Raw genomic sequence first — 18,164 nt, 5'->3', positions numbered from 1 at the left:
AACCAGCTTTTAGTTTCATCATATGGCCAAAGGCCTTGTCAACATCAATGATATTTGGTCTCTTGTGGGGAGGGTACAAAGCCCATAACCTCAAAGATTCCTCATCTTGATCAAATCTTGAACCAATAAATACATCATTTACACCTTGTATATCCAATTTGAATTCCTTGTTTTCTGAATACAATAAACTGTCAAAGATAAAAGAAGCACATAGCTCCCATCCAGGAAACAAAATCACCCCAGCCTCTGTAAGCATTTGCCTCCCCTTTTGAGGGGTCATTGTGGTTATCTCTGCATCAATTTCCTCTTTTATTTTCTTTAACAACTCAGCCTCATTATCAGACATTATGTTGGGAATAGAGTCCCTCAATTTCTTCCCTTTAAAATTGTACAAGAATGTTTTAAATTGTTTGGAATGAATAAAAACATCATCATTAACAAAAGCAGAAAACTCCTCTAGCTGAGAGTCAGCATGAACTTCTAATGTTGTCTCTATTTTTCCTTGCATATCTGGCTCTTCTTCCTTCTCTCGCACTTGCCATCTAGAGACAATTGCATTCTCATCAGATTCACTTCCTACCTCCTCCTCCTTGGTTTCAACTTCCTTGAGTCTCTGTCTCTTTTCTGCCAGTTCATTATTCAGTTGATCAATTACCTCTTTGGCCTCTCCATCCTCCATGTTCCTTAAGATATCTTTAGCCTCAATACTAACATGCAGATAACCTCCCAAGTTCTGGCTCTTCTTGCAAGACTGAATGTATCCTTCAGGATCATAGTTTTTCCTGGCATAATGCTCATACAAATTGTACTTCTATAATCTTCTTATCAATTATTTCATAAGCTTTGGTTGACACTATGGTGAAATCACCAAAACTCAGTGTCCCAGACAAGAAGGCTTGCTTATGCATATCTGCAAAATGTTTAACATTGGACACACTCAATTGCCTCACAATATCTAGATAAGCTATTATGTTCGATACTAGTTTTGGTAGCATGTAGGGGCTCCCCTCAAATCCATATACTCTAAAACATGTAAAATCCTTATTCACAAACCAGTCCCCCTAGTTATGATCAACAATGTGTCTTTCATCATAATCCCTGGGTCTTAGGAACCTCTTGATCTCGCTAGAGATAGACCCTTCACATGAAATCCCATACATTCGGTACAATGGAATCACAATAAGTTCTTCAAACTTAATATAGTTGGACCTCATATATCAAGAATCCCAAAGAGATGTCCACAATTGGACAGGTTGCTCCTCACCTTCCCTGTTCTTGGTATTTAATTTTAGGCCCTTAGGCCAAAAACCCTTTACATATCCATAAAATAACACTAGATGCATCAATAATGAATAAAATTTGAAATTGGGACAAGTATCATTCCTAAGGTTTAAAAAACCTTCATGCAACCTCTCCACTAGATATGTTGCATAGTCAAAAAGCCTAGGTTCATACATTTGTATATCAGAGGCTAACACCAATGGCACAATGCTTTCCATATCAGGCACCTCCACCCCTCCTACTTGCCCACATGACATATATGTGTACTGCAAGTAGTGTTTGAACAAATCAATACTGAATGGTGGCCCATCTTCCTCTATTAATTTTCTTGCTTGCCTCTTGTGAATGGAAAGTTTCTAACCAATATATGTAGTGTCCATTCTGAGGTATTCTTCCTCCAACTTCCCAAAGGACAAGGGCTTATCAGGACTGGGGTCTAAATTGAAAACCTCAATTATGGTACTCGCAAAAAATCTAATAAATGCTTCCCCATTTGGGAGCTCAATGCACCTCTTCATCGAATTATAATTCCTCACCAAAACCTATAGAAATCTTATGTTTACAAAAACATTGGGGACTGTTAGCTTACCTAAATTTGTCATCCAAGGATTGCAAAGCGACATATCCTTTCTCCTTCTCAAATAGTGGAACATAAATAGTTCATATCCCCATACCTTGGTCTAGACATCTTTGATCTCTCTATTCTTGTCTTCTAATTGGTCTCTCCCCGACAGGTGCTGCTTCGACCCCTTGGATTTTGGGCTAGGTGTCTGCATTTGGTCTATCATGTCTTGGTTTAACTTCCTAACTGGAGGCACCTCTTTAGTTTTTCATTTCTTTGCCTTAGAGTCAAGGCTCTTGGCCACCCTCTTCTTTCTTGTTGAACTCGAAGCTTCCATTGATGCAATTACAATCCTCTGCTCTTTTTTTTAAAGGTGCAATGTGTTCTATCTGTGTATTCTTCTTTCACCAACACAATATTTAGACAAGGAAAATTCTAGTTCCGCTGTATTCTTTTGCAATAATGAACTTCTCATAAAATTTGCCTCATGCGAACCATAGATGCATCTACTGCAAGTATTAAATAGAAGAATTTTAAAATTTTCATTTTTGAATTCTAACATGAAAACATCTCGTCGACATATGTCTCCTCGATGAATATTTCCCTTTTGGCACTCTTAGAACAACCCTTTATCTACTTTGACATCTTATTTTGTCTTATCGAGATACCCTAAGCCAATGACTCCTTTTCCTCCTCATCGATATATCTCAAAATGATATTCTCATCGGTCATCGGGTGAGATCATTTAGCATTATCGTGATAGGCATTGTTTCCCCGACAGGCTTCACCATTGGCATAGCTCTTCTCGATGCAACTGACTTCATCACCATGAGTCTTCCCGATAGTGTCTTTGCTCTACTCAATTAGTCCTCTCCTTCATCAGGTATTGGGATAATCCGAAATGAAACATACCGATAAGAAAAGTTTTCTCGATAGAGTATGTTCCATCGGTATATATTTCAATGATGATTTCTTTGGGCGTCAGGTGGCTCAAAGTAACACATACCGATCGCTTTGGTTATACCAATGCAACCAGCTTCATCTCCATGAGTCTTCCTGATAGTGTCTTCGCTCTGCTCAATTAGTTCGCTCCTTCATCGGGTATCAAGGTAATCCAAAATGAAAACTACCAATAAGCAAAGTCTTCCCAATAGAGTATGTTCCATCGGTATATGTTTCACCAATGATTTCTTTGGGTGTCGGGGTGGCTCAAAGTAACACATACCGATTGCTTTGGTTATACCGATGGACTCTTCTTCTCACCACTCTTATCGATATAAGTCTTACCGATACCCTCATCGGCTATCGACAAGACAATTCTCCACTTCTACCGCTAGTGTTTACTATGCCAATGGGTCATATCGGTATAGTTTTTGCCGATGCATCAATTCTCCTCAACTTTGCTCCTTGATCAGTATAAATTCTGTTGATGAGTACAACTTCAGCTTGCTACGCTCTCTCATCAGTATATGGTATCCCAATGCAAAATTGGTCTTTGTTAGTTTAAGTGGCCTCATTGGTATAACTTATACCGATAATGTGAAATTTCAATGAATTTCAACTCCTTTAAGATAAAAAAAATTGATAATGGATTTAATACAATCTGAATAAAAAATTTGTTCTGCATGAGAGATTTACGCATTTTGATAATTACTTGTGCACTTTGATCAATCCCAAGAACCTATTTTCCAGGCCTCCTCACCTCAATCCGGTGATCATGAACTTGTAGAGGAATTGCTGGTGTATTTTGTGGAACGTGTGTACAATTGGTAAAACATATAGTTGGTTGTTCTCTCTCACAGGATAAAGTATATTTTGAATTTTCATTTTGGATTGGGGCATTGAAATGGGGCTTACTTTTGCAATTTGGAATTGTAGGGCAAGAAAGAATGCTTTGCTTCATGCTTGTTCATATGCTATGAATTGATTATACCAGATGTGGCTTTGGAACTTGCCAGGATGAATAATATGATTGACTTTGTGTTTCCATACCTGCTTCAGGTTCTTGATATACTCTAATGATTCTATGAATATTTTAAGTTTCTCTTTAATAAACACTTGAAATCTTCTGCAAAATTAAATAACTAATATTCAAAAAAATTCCTTTTCAAAGTTCATTCGAGAATACACGACAAAAGTTGATGAGATTGTTAAGGACAAGTTAGAGGTTGTCCAAGAAGAGAAATCCAAGGAGAAAGAGGAGAAAGATCTTGTTGCTCAACAGGTATGCATTTTTCTTAATTGAGCCTCAAGGAGCACTTGTTCTACTCTATTGACAGCTTTTAAAAATTCAAATAAATGTGCCTATTTTGTTTATAGAATATGTATGCTCAACTTCTTCCCCTTGCTTTGCCAGCACCTCCAATAGCATTTTAAGAGAAAAATTAAGGAAATTATAGAAAATAGCATTTTTAATAGCATAATTAAGGAAATTATAGAAAAATTATGTGCTAACATATTGCACTGTCTAAAAAGAATAATCATTACAAGGATGCAATGGAAACTAGTTCTCAATCGGGTGATCGTGAACTTGCAGAGGAATTACTAGTGTATTTTGTGGAACAGGTATTTTGTGGAACAAGTTAGAGGTTGTCCAAGAAGAGAAATCCAAGGAGAAAGAAGAGAAATATCTTGTTGCTCAACAGGTATGCATTTTGCTTAATTGAGCCTCAAGGAGCACTTGTTCTACTCTACTGATGATTTTTAAAAATTCAAATAAATATGTGCCTATTTTGTTTAGAGAATATGTATGCTCAACTTCTTCCCCTTGCTTTTCCAGCACCTCCAATAGCATTTTAAGAGCATAATTAAGGAAATTATGGAAAATAGATTTTTTAAGAGCATAATTAAGGAAATTATAGAAAAATAGCATTTTTAAGGAAATTATAGAAAAATTATGTGCTAACATATTGCACTATCTAAAAAGAATAATGTTTACAAGGATGCAATGGAAACTAGTTCTCAATCGGGTGATCGTGAACTTGTAGAGGAATTGTTGGTGTATTTTGGGGAATAGGTATACAATTGGTAAAACATATAGTTGGTTGTTCTCTCTCATAGGCTAAAGTATATTTTGAATTTTTATTTTGGATTGGGGCATTGAAACGGGGCTTACTTTTGCATTTGGAACTGCAGGGAAAGAAAGAATGCTTTTCTTCATGCTTGTTCATTTGCTATGACTTGATCAGACCATATATAGCTTTGGAACTTGCCTGGATGAATAATATGATTGACTTTGTGTTTCCATACCTACTTCAAGTTCTTGATATACTCTGATGATTCTATGAATATTTTAAGTTTTCTTTAATAAACATTTTAAATCTTCTGCAGAAATAAATGTGCCTATTTTGTTTATAGAATATGTATGCTCAACTTCTTCCCCTTTCTTTGCCAACACCTCCAATGCCTGGCATGCAAGTGGGCATGGGAGGTTGCTTTCAGCTAGGTATGAGTGGAATGGGAATGCCTCCCATGCCAGCTTATGGTATGCGACCTATGGGTGGCTATTGATGGGATTGAAGAACTTAACATGGGACACAATCCTTCAATCATACATGGTTTTTTGAGGCTTGTCTTCGAGTGGAATGATTGGATTGTCAAATTATTTTTATTATCTTTTGGTAGGTTGATATAAAATAATGAATCTTTAGCATTATCATATTGGTCAATCAGTTCAAATGTTTCCATCCACCAAGCATCTGATGCCCAAACCGTCGCATGCTTAGATTGTCAAATTGTTTTTATTGTTGTTAGGTTGGCTGATACAATAATGAATCTTTATTATTATCGTACCAGTCAATAAGTGCAAACCTTTCCATCCAGCAAGCATTCAATGAGGATGATGTATGTCCGACAACATCCTTGCCGGATAGGCAGTGAGGTGGCCCTCAGAATTTCGACACCCACCTAATTTATTTCGACACATGAACTGTCACACATACAACATCCTCATTGGTGCAGATTCCCTGGTTTCTATTGGAATTCCGACGAGTCATCAAGTTTTACCGACGGTTAAACAGTGACAGGGCCGTTTGAATTACGACGCCCAATGAATTTATTCCAATGCTCGAACTGTCACACATACAATATCCTCATCGGTGCAGATGCCCTGGTTGTCGTTGGAATTTTGAAGACTTGTCGAGTTTTACCAATGACTTAGCAGTGAGGGGGCTATCGGAATTCCAATGCCCAAACCATCAGAACATTACCTAGAATCCATTGGAATTCCGACGACTTATCATGTTTTACCGACGGCCAAGGAGTGAGGGGGCCGTTGAAATTCCAATGCCCAACCAATTTATTCTGACGCTCGAATTGTTAGAACATTACTTGGAAGTCATTGGAATTCGGATGACTTATCAAGTTTTACCGATGGCTAAGCAGTGAGGGGGTCATTGAAATTCCAATGCCCAACCAATTTATTTCAATGCCCGAACCGTAAAAACATTACCTGGAAGCTATTGGAATTCCGACGACTTATCAAGTTTTACTGATGGCTAAGCGCAGTCATGGTCATCATCGGAAGAGTTTTCGAGGACGTCGAAATTCCGACGGTCTTGAGCACCATCGAAATATCCGACTACAAGTTTTCGACGACGTTTCTTGTCGACAGTCCGATGAATTATAGTCGGAATCCCAATGAACCACCATCAAAATTTGAGGCCAAATGTACTAGTGAGAGAGGCCAAACAATATACATTAGATATACTGAACAAGCCTAGGTTACCCTCAAAATACATACCTCAGAATCAGTCATCAACAAGAGTATTTTCCTGTTCATCTCAGAGAAGAAGGAGAGCACCAACATCTCCTATCATGGAATGATATGGTGAAGACATGAGGGAACTTCTACAAGAAACTGGCACATAGTCATCTAGCAGTACAGTACCTGAAACATCTACACAAGCAAATATGGTAGCAGATATAGGCTGAACACCAGAAAATGAACCGAATCCTTGGTTGCTATCAATACTTTTTCCAAGGGAAAGAACTCCAACTCCTCCATTTGAGTCAAATGAATAAAGACTGCAAAGATTGATACCAGGATTAAGAAGGGTATCCACAATACAAAGAAGATCCACTAATTTGCAACAAAATCAGCTACAAGAACAAGAGGAGATGAGTGACACATAATCGAAAAGTGAAACATACATAGAAAGTGTCACAGATTCTCATGACTATGAATTCCCATCTGATAATGAAGACAACTTACCACCAATTTATAATGAGGACATATCAAGTCATAACCAAGTATGCATGGTATCAGGATCTTCTACGACATAAGGGAACAAAGACTTACCCCTTATACATCCATATTTGATTGACCAGGGGCAAAAAGGAAAACCACAATTATGCTGGTTTCAAAATGATGAAGCCATAGCGGAATTCTTGGGTGCAAGGGATGAACTCCCTTATGATGGTCACAAGGTTGGCTTTGCAATAGATCTAGACATAACTACATATTTTGGAGAAGCAAGCTCCCCTCCTAATCAAGACATTGATAATGAAGCATAACACATTTCTCATAACATAATGGATGCTCTTCCTATTGATAAAGAATAATAAACATTATTGGTAGAAGAAACCGAGGAAATCAACATCGGTGATGCTGAGAAAGTTTGTAACATTCACCTAGCAAAATCCCTAAATCCAATCAAAAAAGAGAAATTTATCCAATTCTTTAAGAAAAGACCAATCAATTTTGCATGGTCTTATACAGATATGCCTATATTAGATCCTGAATTGGTCTTACATCATTTTCCATTGCTTCCAAGAGTAAAACCATACAAGCAGAAGCTTAGGAAAATGCACCCTCAGATAGCCTTGTTAGTCAAAATTGAGCTACAAAAGTTGTTAGATGTGGGTTTCATTAGGCCCATAGACTATGCTGAATGGATTTCAAATTTAGTCCCAATATCCAAGCATACTGGAGGTATCATGATCTGCACCGACTTCAAAGATCTCAACAAGGCTTGCCCAAAAGATGACTTTCCACTCCCTAACATAGAAATGATAATGGACTTGACAGCTGGAAATGAAATGCTATCACTCATGTATGGTTTTTCTAGTTATAATAAAATCAAAATTGCACCAGAAGACCAACCTAAAACAAAATTCACTTGTCCATGGGGAACATATTGCTAGAATGTGATGTCGTTCGGCCTTAAAAATGTAGGTGCCACTTATCAAAGGGAAATGACCACCTTATTCCATGACATGATACACACAATCATGGAGGATTATGTAGATGATTTTGTAGCAAAATCCAACACAAGGGATAGCCATCTAGACATATTGGCTAAGATATTTGATAGACTTGAGAAATACAATGTAAGACTCAATCCAAAAAAGTGTGTCTTCGGAGTAACATCTGGCAAACTCTTGGGCTTCATTATATCCGATCATGTCATTGAGATAGATCTAGAGAAAGTGAAAGATATTTTAGACATGCCATCACCTACTATGCTCAAGCAACTAAGAAGTCTGCAAGGCAGATTACAATCCATAAGACGTTTCATTGCCCAATTGGCAGAAAAGTGCCAACAATTTCAACATCTTTTAAAGAAAGGTGTCACATTCAAATGGACACAACAATGCCAAGAGGCATTCAAGACACTAAAAGAATATATTTGGTCCACACTGATCTTGGTTCCACCCATGCATGGGAAACCATCACTCTTGTATATAGCTGCAACAAACTCATCCTTAGGTGCTCTCCTAGCACAACATGATGAACAAGGAAAAGAGAGAGTTGTCTACTACATTAGTAGAACACTCATTGGATATGAACTCAACTACACACCATTAGAAAGAGCATGTCTTGTAGTAGTTTTTGTATCACAAAAATTGAGACACTATATGTTGAGTCATAAAGTCCAGCTCATTGCACACTTTGATCCACTTAAGTACCTGATGAATAGAGTAGCACTAACTGGAAGACTTGCAAAGTGGGTTATGATACTTAGTGAATTTAACATTGAATATGTCAATAGAAAATCCATAAAAGGACAAATCATAGCGGATCAACTTGCAGAAGCACCCCTACAAGACAGTCAATCAATGGTGGTGGATTTTCTAGATGAATCAGTATTTACAATATCAACACATAAAAACTAGAAACTGTTTTTTGATGTGTCTCACACAAATCATGGAGAAGGAGCAGGAATTCTGTTCATAACCCCTTAAGGAGATTCAATTCCCAAATTATTCAGAATCAACTTCCCTTGCACCAATAACATTGTTGAAAATGAAGCCCTGATGGTAGGACTACACACTGCACTACAGTGGAAGATCATGGACCTACAAGTCTTTGGAGACTCACAACTTATTATTAATCAAGTCAATGATGATTACAATATAAAAGATGATAAGCTAACACCATACAAACAATTGGTGGAAGAATACAAGCAACACTTCACCAATGTAACAATTGAACAGATACCAAGGGCACAAAACAAGGCAACAGATGCACTGGCAACTGCAAGTTCTATCTTGGATATGCCAAATGATGGAACTCACTTTGAATTTCAAGTGGAACAACTCATTGTCCTAGCTTATGAAATACCATCCACTGAATATGTATGTATGATAATAGGACCTGAGTCCCCATGGTACAAAGATATATATGGATACCTTCATGATCAATATATGCCTCCCAATCTTTCATGAAATCAAAGGAAGACACTCATCCGACAATCATCAAAACATTCAATTATTGCTGACACTTTGTACAAAAAAAGTCTAAATGACATCTTACTTAGATGCCTTAATGTCGACTAGGCGCAAATCACCCTGAAATAAGTTCATGATAGCATATGTGGGGCACATTCTTCTGGACCTGCTCTAGCAAAAACACTATTGTGAACAGGTTATTATTGGCCTACAATGGAAAAGGATGCTTACAAGTATGTCCAAAGATGCAAGCAATGCCAAATGTTTGGGAACCTGATCCATGCACTTGCTCAAGATCTTCAACCAATAATATCACCATGACCATTTTGACAGTGGGGATTAGATCTTGTAGGGAAAATAAACGCTAGCTCCTCCAACAGACATAAGTTTATACTCACAACTACAAAATACTTCACAAAATTTGGGTTGAAGCAATCTCGATGACCTTCACAACATGAAAAAAAATAGCTAAATTCATTTTGAATTATATTATTTGCAGGTATGGAGTACCCATGTGCATTGTAACTGATAATGGATGACCCTTAAAAAATAAATAAGTGAGTGAACTTTGTGAACAATTTCACATCCAACAACATTTTGCAACACCCTACTATCTCCAAAGCAATGGTCAAGCCGAGGAAACAAAAAAAACTATTTTGAAAATTTTAAAGAAAGTTTTCAATTACAGTGGACGAGATTGGCATCTCCAACTAAATCCGACTCTTTGTACCTATCGAACTAGTGTCTGCACAACAACTGGTACCACACCGTACTCTTTTGTTTATGGTTCAAAAGCTATTTTGCCTATCGAGGTAGAATTGTCATCGTTAAGGGTCTCTTTGAAAAAAATTATCTCAGAAGAAGACTATAGAGTAGCATGTTTGCAAGAACTAGAATTCCTAGATGAAAAATGACAAAGTGCTCTGAATCATCTACAAGGATATCAAAACAAAATGAGAAGAAGCTACAACAAAAGAGTCAACCCACGTTGCTTCGAAATAGGAGACCTCATTCTTAAAAAATATCAAAGGAACTTGTTGAACGTGAAAAACTAGGAAAATTTCAGCCTAACTGGTTAGGTCCTTTTGTCATAACCAAAGTAATCAAAAACGTCACTTATGATTTGAAAACAATGGAGGGAGATCCACTCCCTAATCCCATTAACAACATGCACCTAAAAATATATTACATCTAAGGGTGGGTCATTTCAAATTTCAGTACTGCATTTGCATATTTCTTTACTGCATTGCATTGCATATCTCTGTTTCAGAGTGCATCATAGTCACTTACATATCACCATTGCACAACATATAGCTACAAACCATTATTTCTTTCTAATTAATTTGTACCCTTAAACAAAGGATGATTGTATGAATTATTCACCTGTTTGCACTAAACGAAACGAAGGTTGTCTCATTTCCTAGATACTTGTTAATGAAGTTGATAAGAGAGCTTTAGTCATTCATCCTTAATGTAACCTTGCCAATGATTTTTATCTATGATTGAGTAGAGGTTTCGCTATTCAACCTTGATTACCCAAAATTTATCAATTTATATATCTCACACATTAATCAATAGCTCTAAGTCATTACAGATACTTAGTTGGTCATGTGGCTAGTGAAAAATCCAAATTCTACTTCAACGTTGCTATAATTGTCATACCTATGTAGGTTTTATTAATTACAAGTCAAGGCGATGCCAAAATCAATATCAAAATATCATGCAAAAATGTGCAATGAAGCTTGACTATGGGAACATGCAAGTAACTCCATTAGGGCTATGGATGCCTGTTGACAATGAAGCAATATTTAAGAGATTACAATGCATAACCTCGTCGGAGCCCTAAAAGCTTGCTAGCAGCAAAGCTCTATCCAGAATGCTTTTGAAGTCTGAATAACTCACGTAGCTAGCCACATAGGATTCCAAGGGTCTTTGATGGTTATAAGAGTCATAATGAATCCAAATGTACACACATGGGCAAAAGAAGATCAAAGTTTCAAGAATTGATGGATAATTTTTCCGTGCCTCCATTCATTAATCTTGGTTACATAGTGTGTTAGGTTGGATGGTCTAAGATTTTCTAAGAACGGATTGAACTCCTATCTCTGAAACATTTCATACCTTCAATTCAATCAGTACATGTCAAAATGAAGCAAACACACAATTATCCTTGTTCAAAAAGGAATTGCATCTTTATCTTGCATACTTCATTGGTATTGTTCATGTCAAAATTCATTGTCTCCATCACATTCTGCAGATCATCATGTCATCACAGGTTTGCATACTTGGGGGCATAACTGAAAAAATAAAAAACATTCAGATAAAGTCCTGAAAAAACCCTAAAAATCAAATAAAGTCATGAAAAAATTCTAAAAATTAGATAAAGTCCTGAAAAAATTCTAAAAATTAGATAAAGTCATGAAAAAACCCTAAAAATCAGATAAAGTCTTGAATAAATTCTAAAAATCAGAAAAAGTCCTGAAAAAACATCAAAGTGGAAACATTCAAATATCAATCCACAAAATCCAAAAACATTCAAAACTCACTTAAAAAAAAAACTTGTAATAAATTGTCTCGCAAGAATCAAACACCTTAGCAGATATCCAGCAAACACTTCATCCGAAGTTAAACAAAGGATATAACTATCTTGTCAAAATGTCTGCAATCAAGCTGATCAACTGTCTAATCTATCAAATCACTATTAAACTATCAACATGATCAACATCTTGTCTTAAACAAAATTGGTACACCCGAAACCAGACAAGTCAATCTTAAACGGGGTCCAAAACTTCTGAAACCGGACATTATCAAAATCACATCAAACATATCAAAGCAAAGACACAGTCAGTCCAACTTCCGAGTTTTGTCTATTTTGGTTGACACTTTTTTTTATCAAATTGGCGAAGATCATTGTTTTTATCTACTCAAGGATGTCCAAAAAGTGACTAAAGGAGCCATGATGGGCATGATCCTTTTTCTTTGTTTGTTGTTTGTGGTTTGAACCAATGAAGTTCTGGAGTAATTGCTCTAGTGGGTGTCTGTGATAGGAGCATTCAGCTTATAGATGCCACACATACCTTGACCCCTAGTGTAATTCCCAAAATGAAGGGTTCATTCCTTGTCTGCCACATGTTTGTTTCTTTGCAATGAGATATCTATACAGCTTTGTTCCTCATACCCTAGTGTAATAAGCTCCATTGTTAAATAATAAGGCTCAATGATGATAATGTATTGCACTACAAATAAAACAATGAAGACTTTCTCATCAAAATTCTATCAAATTGTTTCTATCATATCCACTTCTAGAATAAATAAAGGTTGATTCGATTGATTTATCATTTTATATAATTCCTTATAATCTATTCTCCATCTAACAACTAACAATTCTTCCAAATTCATGATTTTCAACACCTATTTTGACACAACAAAAAAAATTCATATCACATTTTCATATAAATCATTTCACATGATTTTGCATTAGTCCATTGCATTATCACAAGAATTTCATCAATATTCACATATACATTCATAGAGCACAAAATAAAGAAACATCATTGCATTATCAAGTAAGCATAAGCATAAAAACAACAAAGAAACATTAGACCATGAAGTTCATCATCAAATAGCTCATCAAGAATGCATATCATATATCTAATAGAAATGTGTCAAAATACATTGTATCTAAGATACAACATGAATAAAAAAAATCTCAACATATGTTGCCTCTATCAGTAGGTGCATCTCGCCCAACTCCAGTCTATCCTGACGACGCCCTAGGTGGACCCATCACTCCTCAATCACTAGTCTGTTGAGAGGTAGACCGAATCGATCTCCTCCCCATGAAAGCACTAAAACTAGGCTCCCTTTGACCCTTAGGAATGGCTCTCTCATAAGCCTTCCTATAGTAAATAGCCTCCGGTGCAGCAACAAAATATCTATCAGCCTAGCTCTGTGACTCTTTCACCAACCCAAATAACTGATCGTATACATCCATGGTGATCTGAGCTCTCTTAATTGCCTCATCCCTCTCCCTCTGTAGTTGATCTCTCTCTCTCTCTCTCTCTCTCTCTCACCTTCTCCCTTCCTCCATACCCCATCCCTCTCTTGCCTTCTCCCTTCGTCCATACCCCATCCCTCTCTCTCTCTTAGATGCAAAGAGTCTAGGAGCTTTGTTTGATACACCTTCTTGAGTGACTTGTCCTACTCAAGCCTTTGAATTCTCAAGTCCTTCCTATGACACTTAGCAGGGGTTATTATTATGAGACCTCCAAGGTCTGAACCTTCTTGACTTGCGTCCTAGGTATAGCCAATGGTTTCTAGACAATCAACTCCACCACTTGAGGTTGCCACCTTAGTTACTCACACACTCTTCTCCTGGGCTCCAACCACTCCTGCAAGGATCATGGATTTGTAAAAGTCCCAAACAAGCCTAGAAATAAATCATGGATTTGAATACCTTTTTGGAAGTTACAAACAATACTGGAAAAGTGCATCTGGGTTATCCGTACAAGTGGGGTTTCCAATGCTGCACTATTTTGAAGTGTTTAGGCCTCACCGGTGACTTGAAAAGATGGGTCTAAAACTCTTCACTAGTCAAATCTCCCGCTCCTAAAAATTTGGGGACCTTCAAGGGAACTTAGAGGGATTTCCATTAATGTGTCACTTGGTCCTGCACCAATCCCCATGTGCTCATAAATCACACCTTTCTTGCTGTCCTAACTCACCTACTCCCAGCGATGAGCCTAGGGCTTCATTGTTTCTCCTCCTATTGGACCTGAAACACCACACACATTATTCTAAAGATATGTATAGAACCTAACCTATAATTATTAGTGATTTCAACAAGTACCATTAAAGAATGCCTAGGTTAGAGCTATTTTCTTGCTCTTAAACCCTACTTGCAAGGGTTTTGCTCCTAGTTGAAAAGAATGGAAGAAATCTCTACAACCTAGGAAAATCAAACCTAGAAATCAACCTTAAAGAAGACAACTACAATGAGCACTCAGAATTGCAATGAATTTACACCATCTAGTCCATATTGGACCGTACAAACAATGAAAATAAGAGTAAAACTGACAAAAACTGGTGGAAACAAGGTTGCTTCACAAACCAAAAACTTGCTCTTGCATTTCCAAACCTCCAACATGTAAAATGAAGTTAATTTTGGATTATATTCTCTTGTTTCATTTGGTTCAACTAAATTTTAATGCCTATAACCAAAAATGCAACTTTTGCAAAATGTTGCTTAACAACTTTTTACAACTTTTTGCTCCAGGATTCAATTTTGCATTCTAATGCATTTTATGACCCCTGAAGGTCCTCAAACACTGTAGAAGACCTAAACACAACTCAATTAAACCCTAATACATGAATGCACTCATATGGAGTATTTTACCTGTGAACTACCTAAGCATCTCACTTCTCAGGCTGTTAGCATCTTGAACACAATTGACTCAAACCAAAACTTGGACAACTCAACCATGGCTCTATTGAGTCCTCAATGGTTGGTCCATTATTACATCACAAAGATAACATATAAACTTAAAAGAAAACAAATCTTTCATACTTGGAGTGTTAGGTACCCTGCACCATACTCCCCTGGGTTAAAGAACTCAAGTCCCGTGAGTTATAAGGTCTGAAATCTCCACTCCATGTTGAAGTATATTTGCCTCTGATATCCACATGGCATCTGAATCAGGTAACCCTTTCCACTTGACAAGATAGTGCTTGTAGACTCATTTCCTTTTCTTTTTTACTATGTTGGTATCCAAGATACTCTCTAACTCAACAAGTTGATTAGGTGGCAAATCCTTTATCCAATATTCATGAACCCATGATGGCATGTCTATCTGGTTTGTTGGTGACTCACCCTTGTATGGATAGAGATCACATACATTAAAAATAGGAGATATCACCAAGGTAGGAGGAAGTTCAACCTCATATGCATTCTGCCCATACTTGTGCACCACCTTGAAAGGTCCAATTTTCTTCATCATGAGCTTGATAGACTGCCCTTTTGGAAGTCTCTCCTTCCTAAGGTATGACATCACTAAGTCTCCTACTTTAAATTGTACCTTCCTCCTTGTTTTATCAGCTTGAACCTTATATTGCTCGACTTTTTGTTGTAAGGACTGCCTTACCTTATCATGCACCTCTTTAAGACCTTCTGCAAAGTTCTCCCCTTGTGCACTCTTAGGTGCTATTAAATTGAGATCTTTGAGCTCTAATATTCCCCTAGGATGGAATCCATATAGTATCTCAAAAGGAATTTTACCTGTGCTATGGTTCACTGAGTCATTATATGCATATTTTGCCTATCCAAGTACTAGATCCCAAGTCTGCCCATGTTGTTTGGTAAGACATCTTAGCAAGTTACCCAATGACCAGTTGACTACCTCTATTTGACCATTTGGTTGAGGATGATAGGAAGATGAGAAAGATAACTTGGTGCCCAAATTCCTCCAAAGTGTCCTCCAAAAGTGGCTCAAAAACTTCACATTTCTATCACTAACAATGCTGATTGGTAGACCATGAATTCTAACTATCTCCTTGAATAAGAGGCTTGAAATATAGGTGGCATCATTGGTGCTCTTGTAGGGTATGAAATGTGCCATTTTTCTGAACCTATCTACCACCACATACACACTATCAAATCATCTTGGTGTCCTAGGAAAGCCTAACACAAAATCCATGCTCAAACATTCCCAATGCCTCTAAGGTATGACCAAGGGTTGATATAGACCTGCATTACTTAAGGTTCCTTTTTCTCTTTGGAATATGGTACATTTCTCTACAAACCTTCTCACTTCTAATTGCAACTTGGGCCAATAATAAACCTACCACCCTACTCCAAAGTCTTATCAATGGAAAAATGACCTCCAAGACCTCCTTGATGCTTCTCTTGAATAATATTTTGCCTCATAGAAAATTGAGGTATGCAAAGAAGATGTCCTTTGAACAAAAAAACCTCTTGTATCATGTATTCTGAATAAGAGACATGTGAGGTGTTATAAAAATCAGTACAAACATTATATATCTCTGCAAAATCCTTATCATCCTTGTAGAGGTCTTTTAACTCACTCAAACCCACACTTTGCAAATGAATCTCCTGCATGGTCATGATTCTCCTACTTAGTGCATCAGCTACTTTGTTGGCTGTCCCTTTCTTGTGTTTGATAGTGAATGTATAGGATTGTAGGTACTCAACCCACTTTAGGTGTCTTTGGTTCAACTTCTCTTGCCCATCAAGGAAACTAAGGGCATGGTTGTCAGTGAAGATTACAAATTCTTTGGGCAGCAGGTAATGATGCCACTTTTTCAGTGCTTGAACCATTGCATACAACTCCAAGTCATATGTGGAGTACCTTTTCTTAGCTTCATTTAACTTTTCTAAGAAGAAAGCTATAGGATGTCCCTCTTGGCTTAAAACTGCCCCTATTGCCCTTTGGCTTGCATCACATTCTACTATAAACAACTGATTGAAGTTGGAAATCTAAGGGTTGACAACTCTTCTATCTTGGTTTTCAATATTTCAAACCCCTTGTTGGCTTCCTTTGTCCACTTAAAGTGGAATTGAATCCCTCCTTTAATGGTATTGAGAATAGGAGCACAAACATGGCTAAAGTTTCTCACAAATTTCCTATAAAAAGATGTCATTCCATGAAAAATTCTAACTTCACTTATACCCCTAGGGATAGGCCAATTAAGTATTTATTCTACCTTGGATCCATTTTTAAACATCCATGAGGAATAACAAAACCAAGGTATACTAGCTCTGTTTTCAAAAACTCACACTTTTCAAGGTTATTCTTGAGTTGAGCCTCCTTCAACTTCTTCAAAACCATTTCCAAATGCTTGAGGTGTTCCTCCTTGAACCTGTTGTAGATAAAAATTTCATCAAGATACACAATAACAAATCTACCAATAAACTCAACTAAGACTTCATTCATGAGCCTTTGGAAGGTACTAGGTGCATTGGTGAGGCCAAATGACATCACCAACCACTTATATAGGCCTGCATTAGTTCTAAAGGTTGTCTTCCATTCATCTCCAGGTTTGATTCTAATCTGATGATAACTAGACTTCAATTCCACCTTTGTGAAGTAGCTTGCTCATCCTAGATTGTCTAATAGGTCCTCAATCCTTGGCTTGGGAAATCGGTACCTTATAGTAATCTTGTTGATTGCTCTGGAGTCTGTGCTCATTCTCCATTTGCCTCCCTTTTTTGGAACTAACATAGTAGGAACAACACATGGAATCAAAATTTTCTTGATAAACCCTTTGTCTAAGAGTTCTTGCACTTGTTTGGTGATCTCTTCATTTTGACTAGGTGTCATTTTGTAGGCAACTTTGTTTGGCAGATTGGCCCCTGGTATTAAGTCTATTTGATGATTCACATCTCTCATTGGAGGCAAAGAATCAGGTATGTCATCCCCTATCACTTCTGCATATTGTTTGAGTAGACCTTGCACCTCTTGAGGTGCTTCATTGATTGGATCTGCCTTAGCTTCATCTCTAGGCTTCAACACTATAGCATGACCTTGATGACCTTCTTGTTTCAACACTTTAAGAAACTCTTTTCCTCTCATCAACATCACACTTGAGCCCATTTTCTTTTCTTCCTTTGGTTCAAGTAGTGGATCCATATGAT

General features: G+C 37.2%; 1 protein-coding gene across 1 annotated transcript; it reads left to right on the top strand.

The window, feature by feature from the left end:
• Window positions 1-712: 712 nt before the first annotated feature.
• Window positions 713-5,353, top strand: LOC131876569 (clathrin heavy chain 1-like). Its single transcript, XM_059222003.1, has 5 exons — window positions 713-757; window positions 3,536-3,601; window positions 3,722-3,844; window positions 3,957-4,067; window positions 5,201-5,353. The coding sequence occupies exons 1-5, from the start codon at window positions 713-715 to the stop codon at window positions 5,351-5,353; spliced, it is 498 nt and encodes a 165-aa protein (XP_059077986.1).
• The last annotated feature ends 12,811 nt before the right edge of the window (window positions 5,354-18,164 follow it).

The sequence above is a fragment of the Cryptomeria japonica genome, chromosome 6 (assembly GCF_030272615.1).
Source record: "Cryptomeria japonica chromosome 6, Sugi_1.0, whole genome shotgun sequence".
Taxonomy (NCBI): domain Eukaryota; kingdom Viridiplantae; phylum Streptophyta; class Pinopsida; order Cupressales; family Cupressaceae; genus Cryptomeria; species Cryptomeria japonica.
This window is presented reverse-complemented; position numbering and strand designations above follow the sequence as displayed.

Bases quoted from the DNA above. Each gene is read 5' to 3' on its own strand.
- LOC131876569 (XM_059222003.1), top strand. From the start codon at position 713: ATGCAGATAACCTCCCAAGTTCTGGCTCTTCTTGCAAGACTGAAT. The intron at 3,602-3,721 runs GTGTACAATTGG...TTGGAATTGTAG, and splicing joins TGGTGTATTTTGTGGAACGT to GGCAAGAAAGAATGCTTTGC. The intron at 3,845-3,956 runs GTTCTTGATATA...TCCTTTTCAAAG, and splicing joins TGTTTCCATACCTGCTTCAG to TTCATTCGAGAATACACGAC.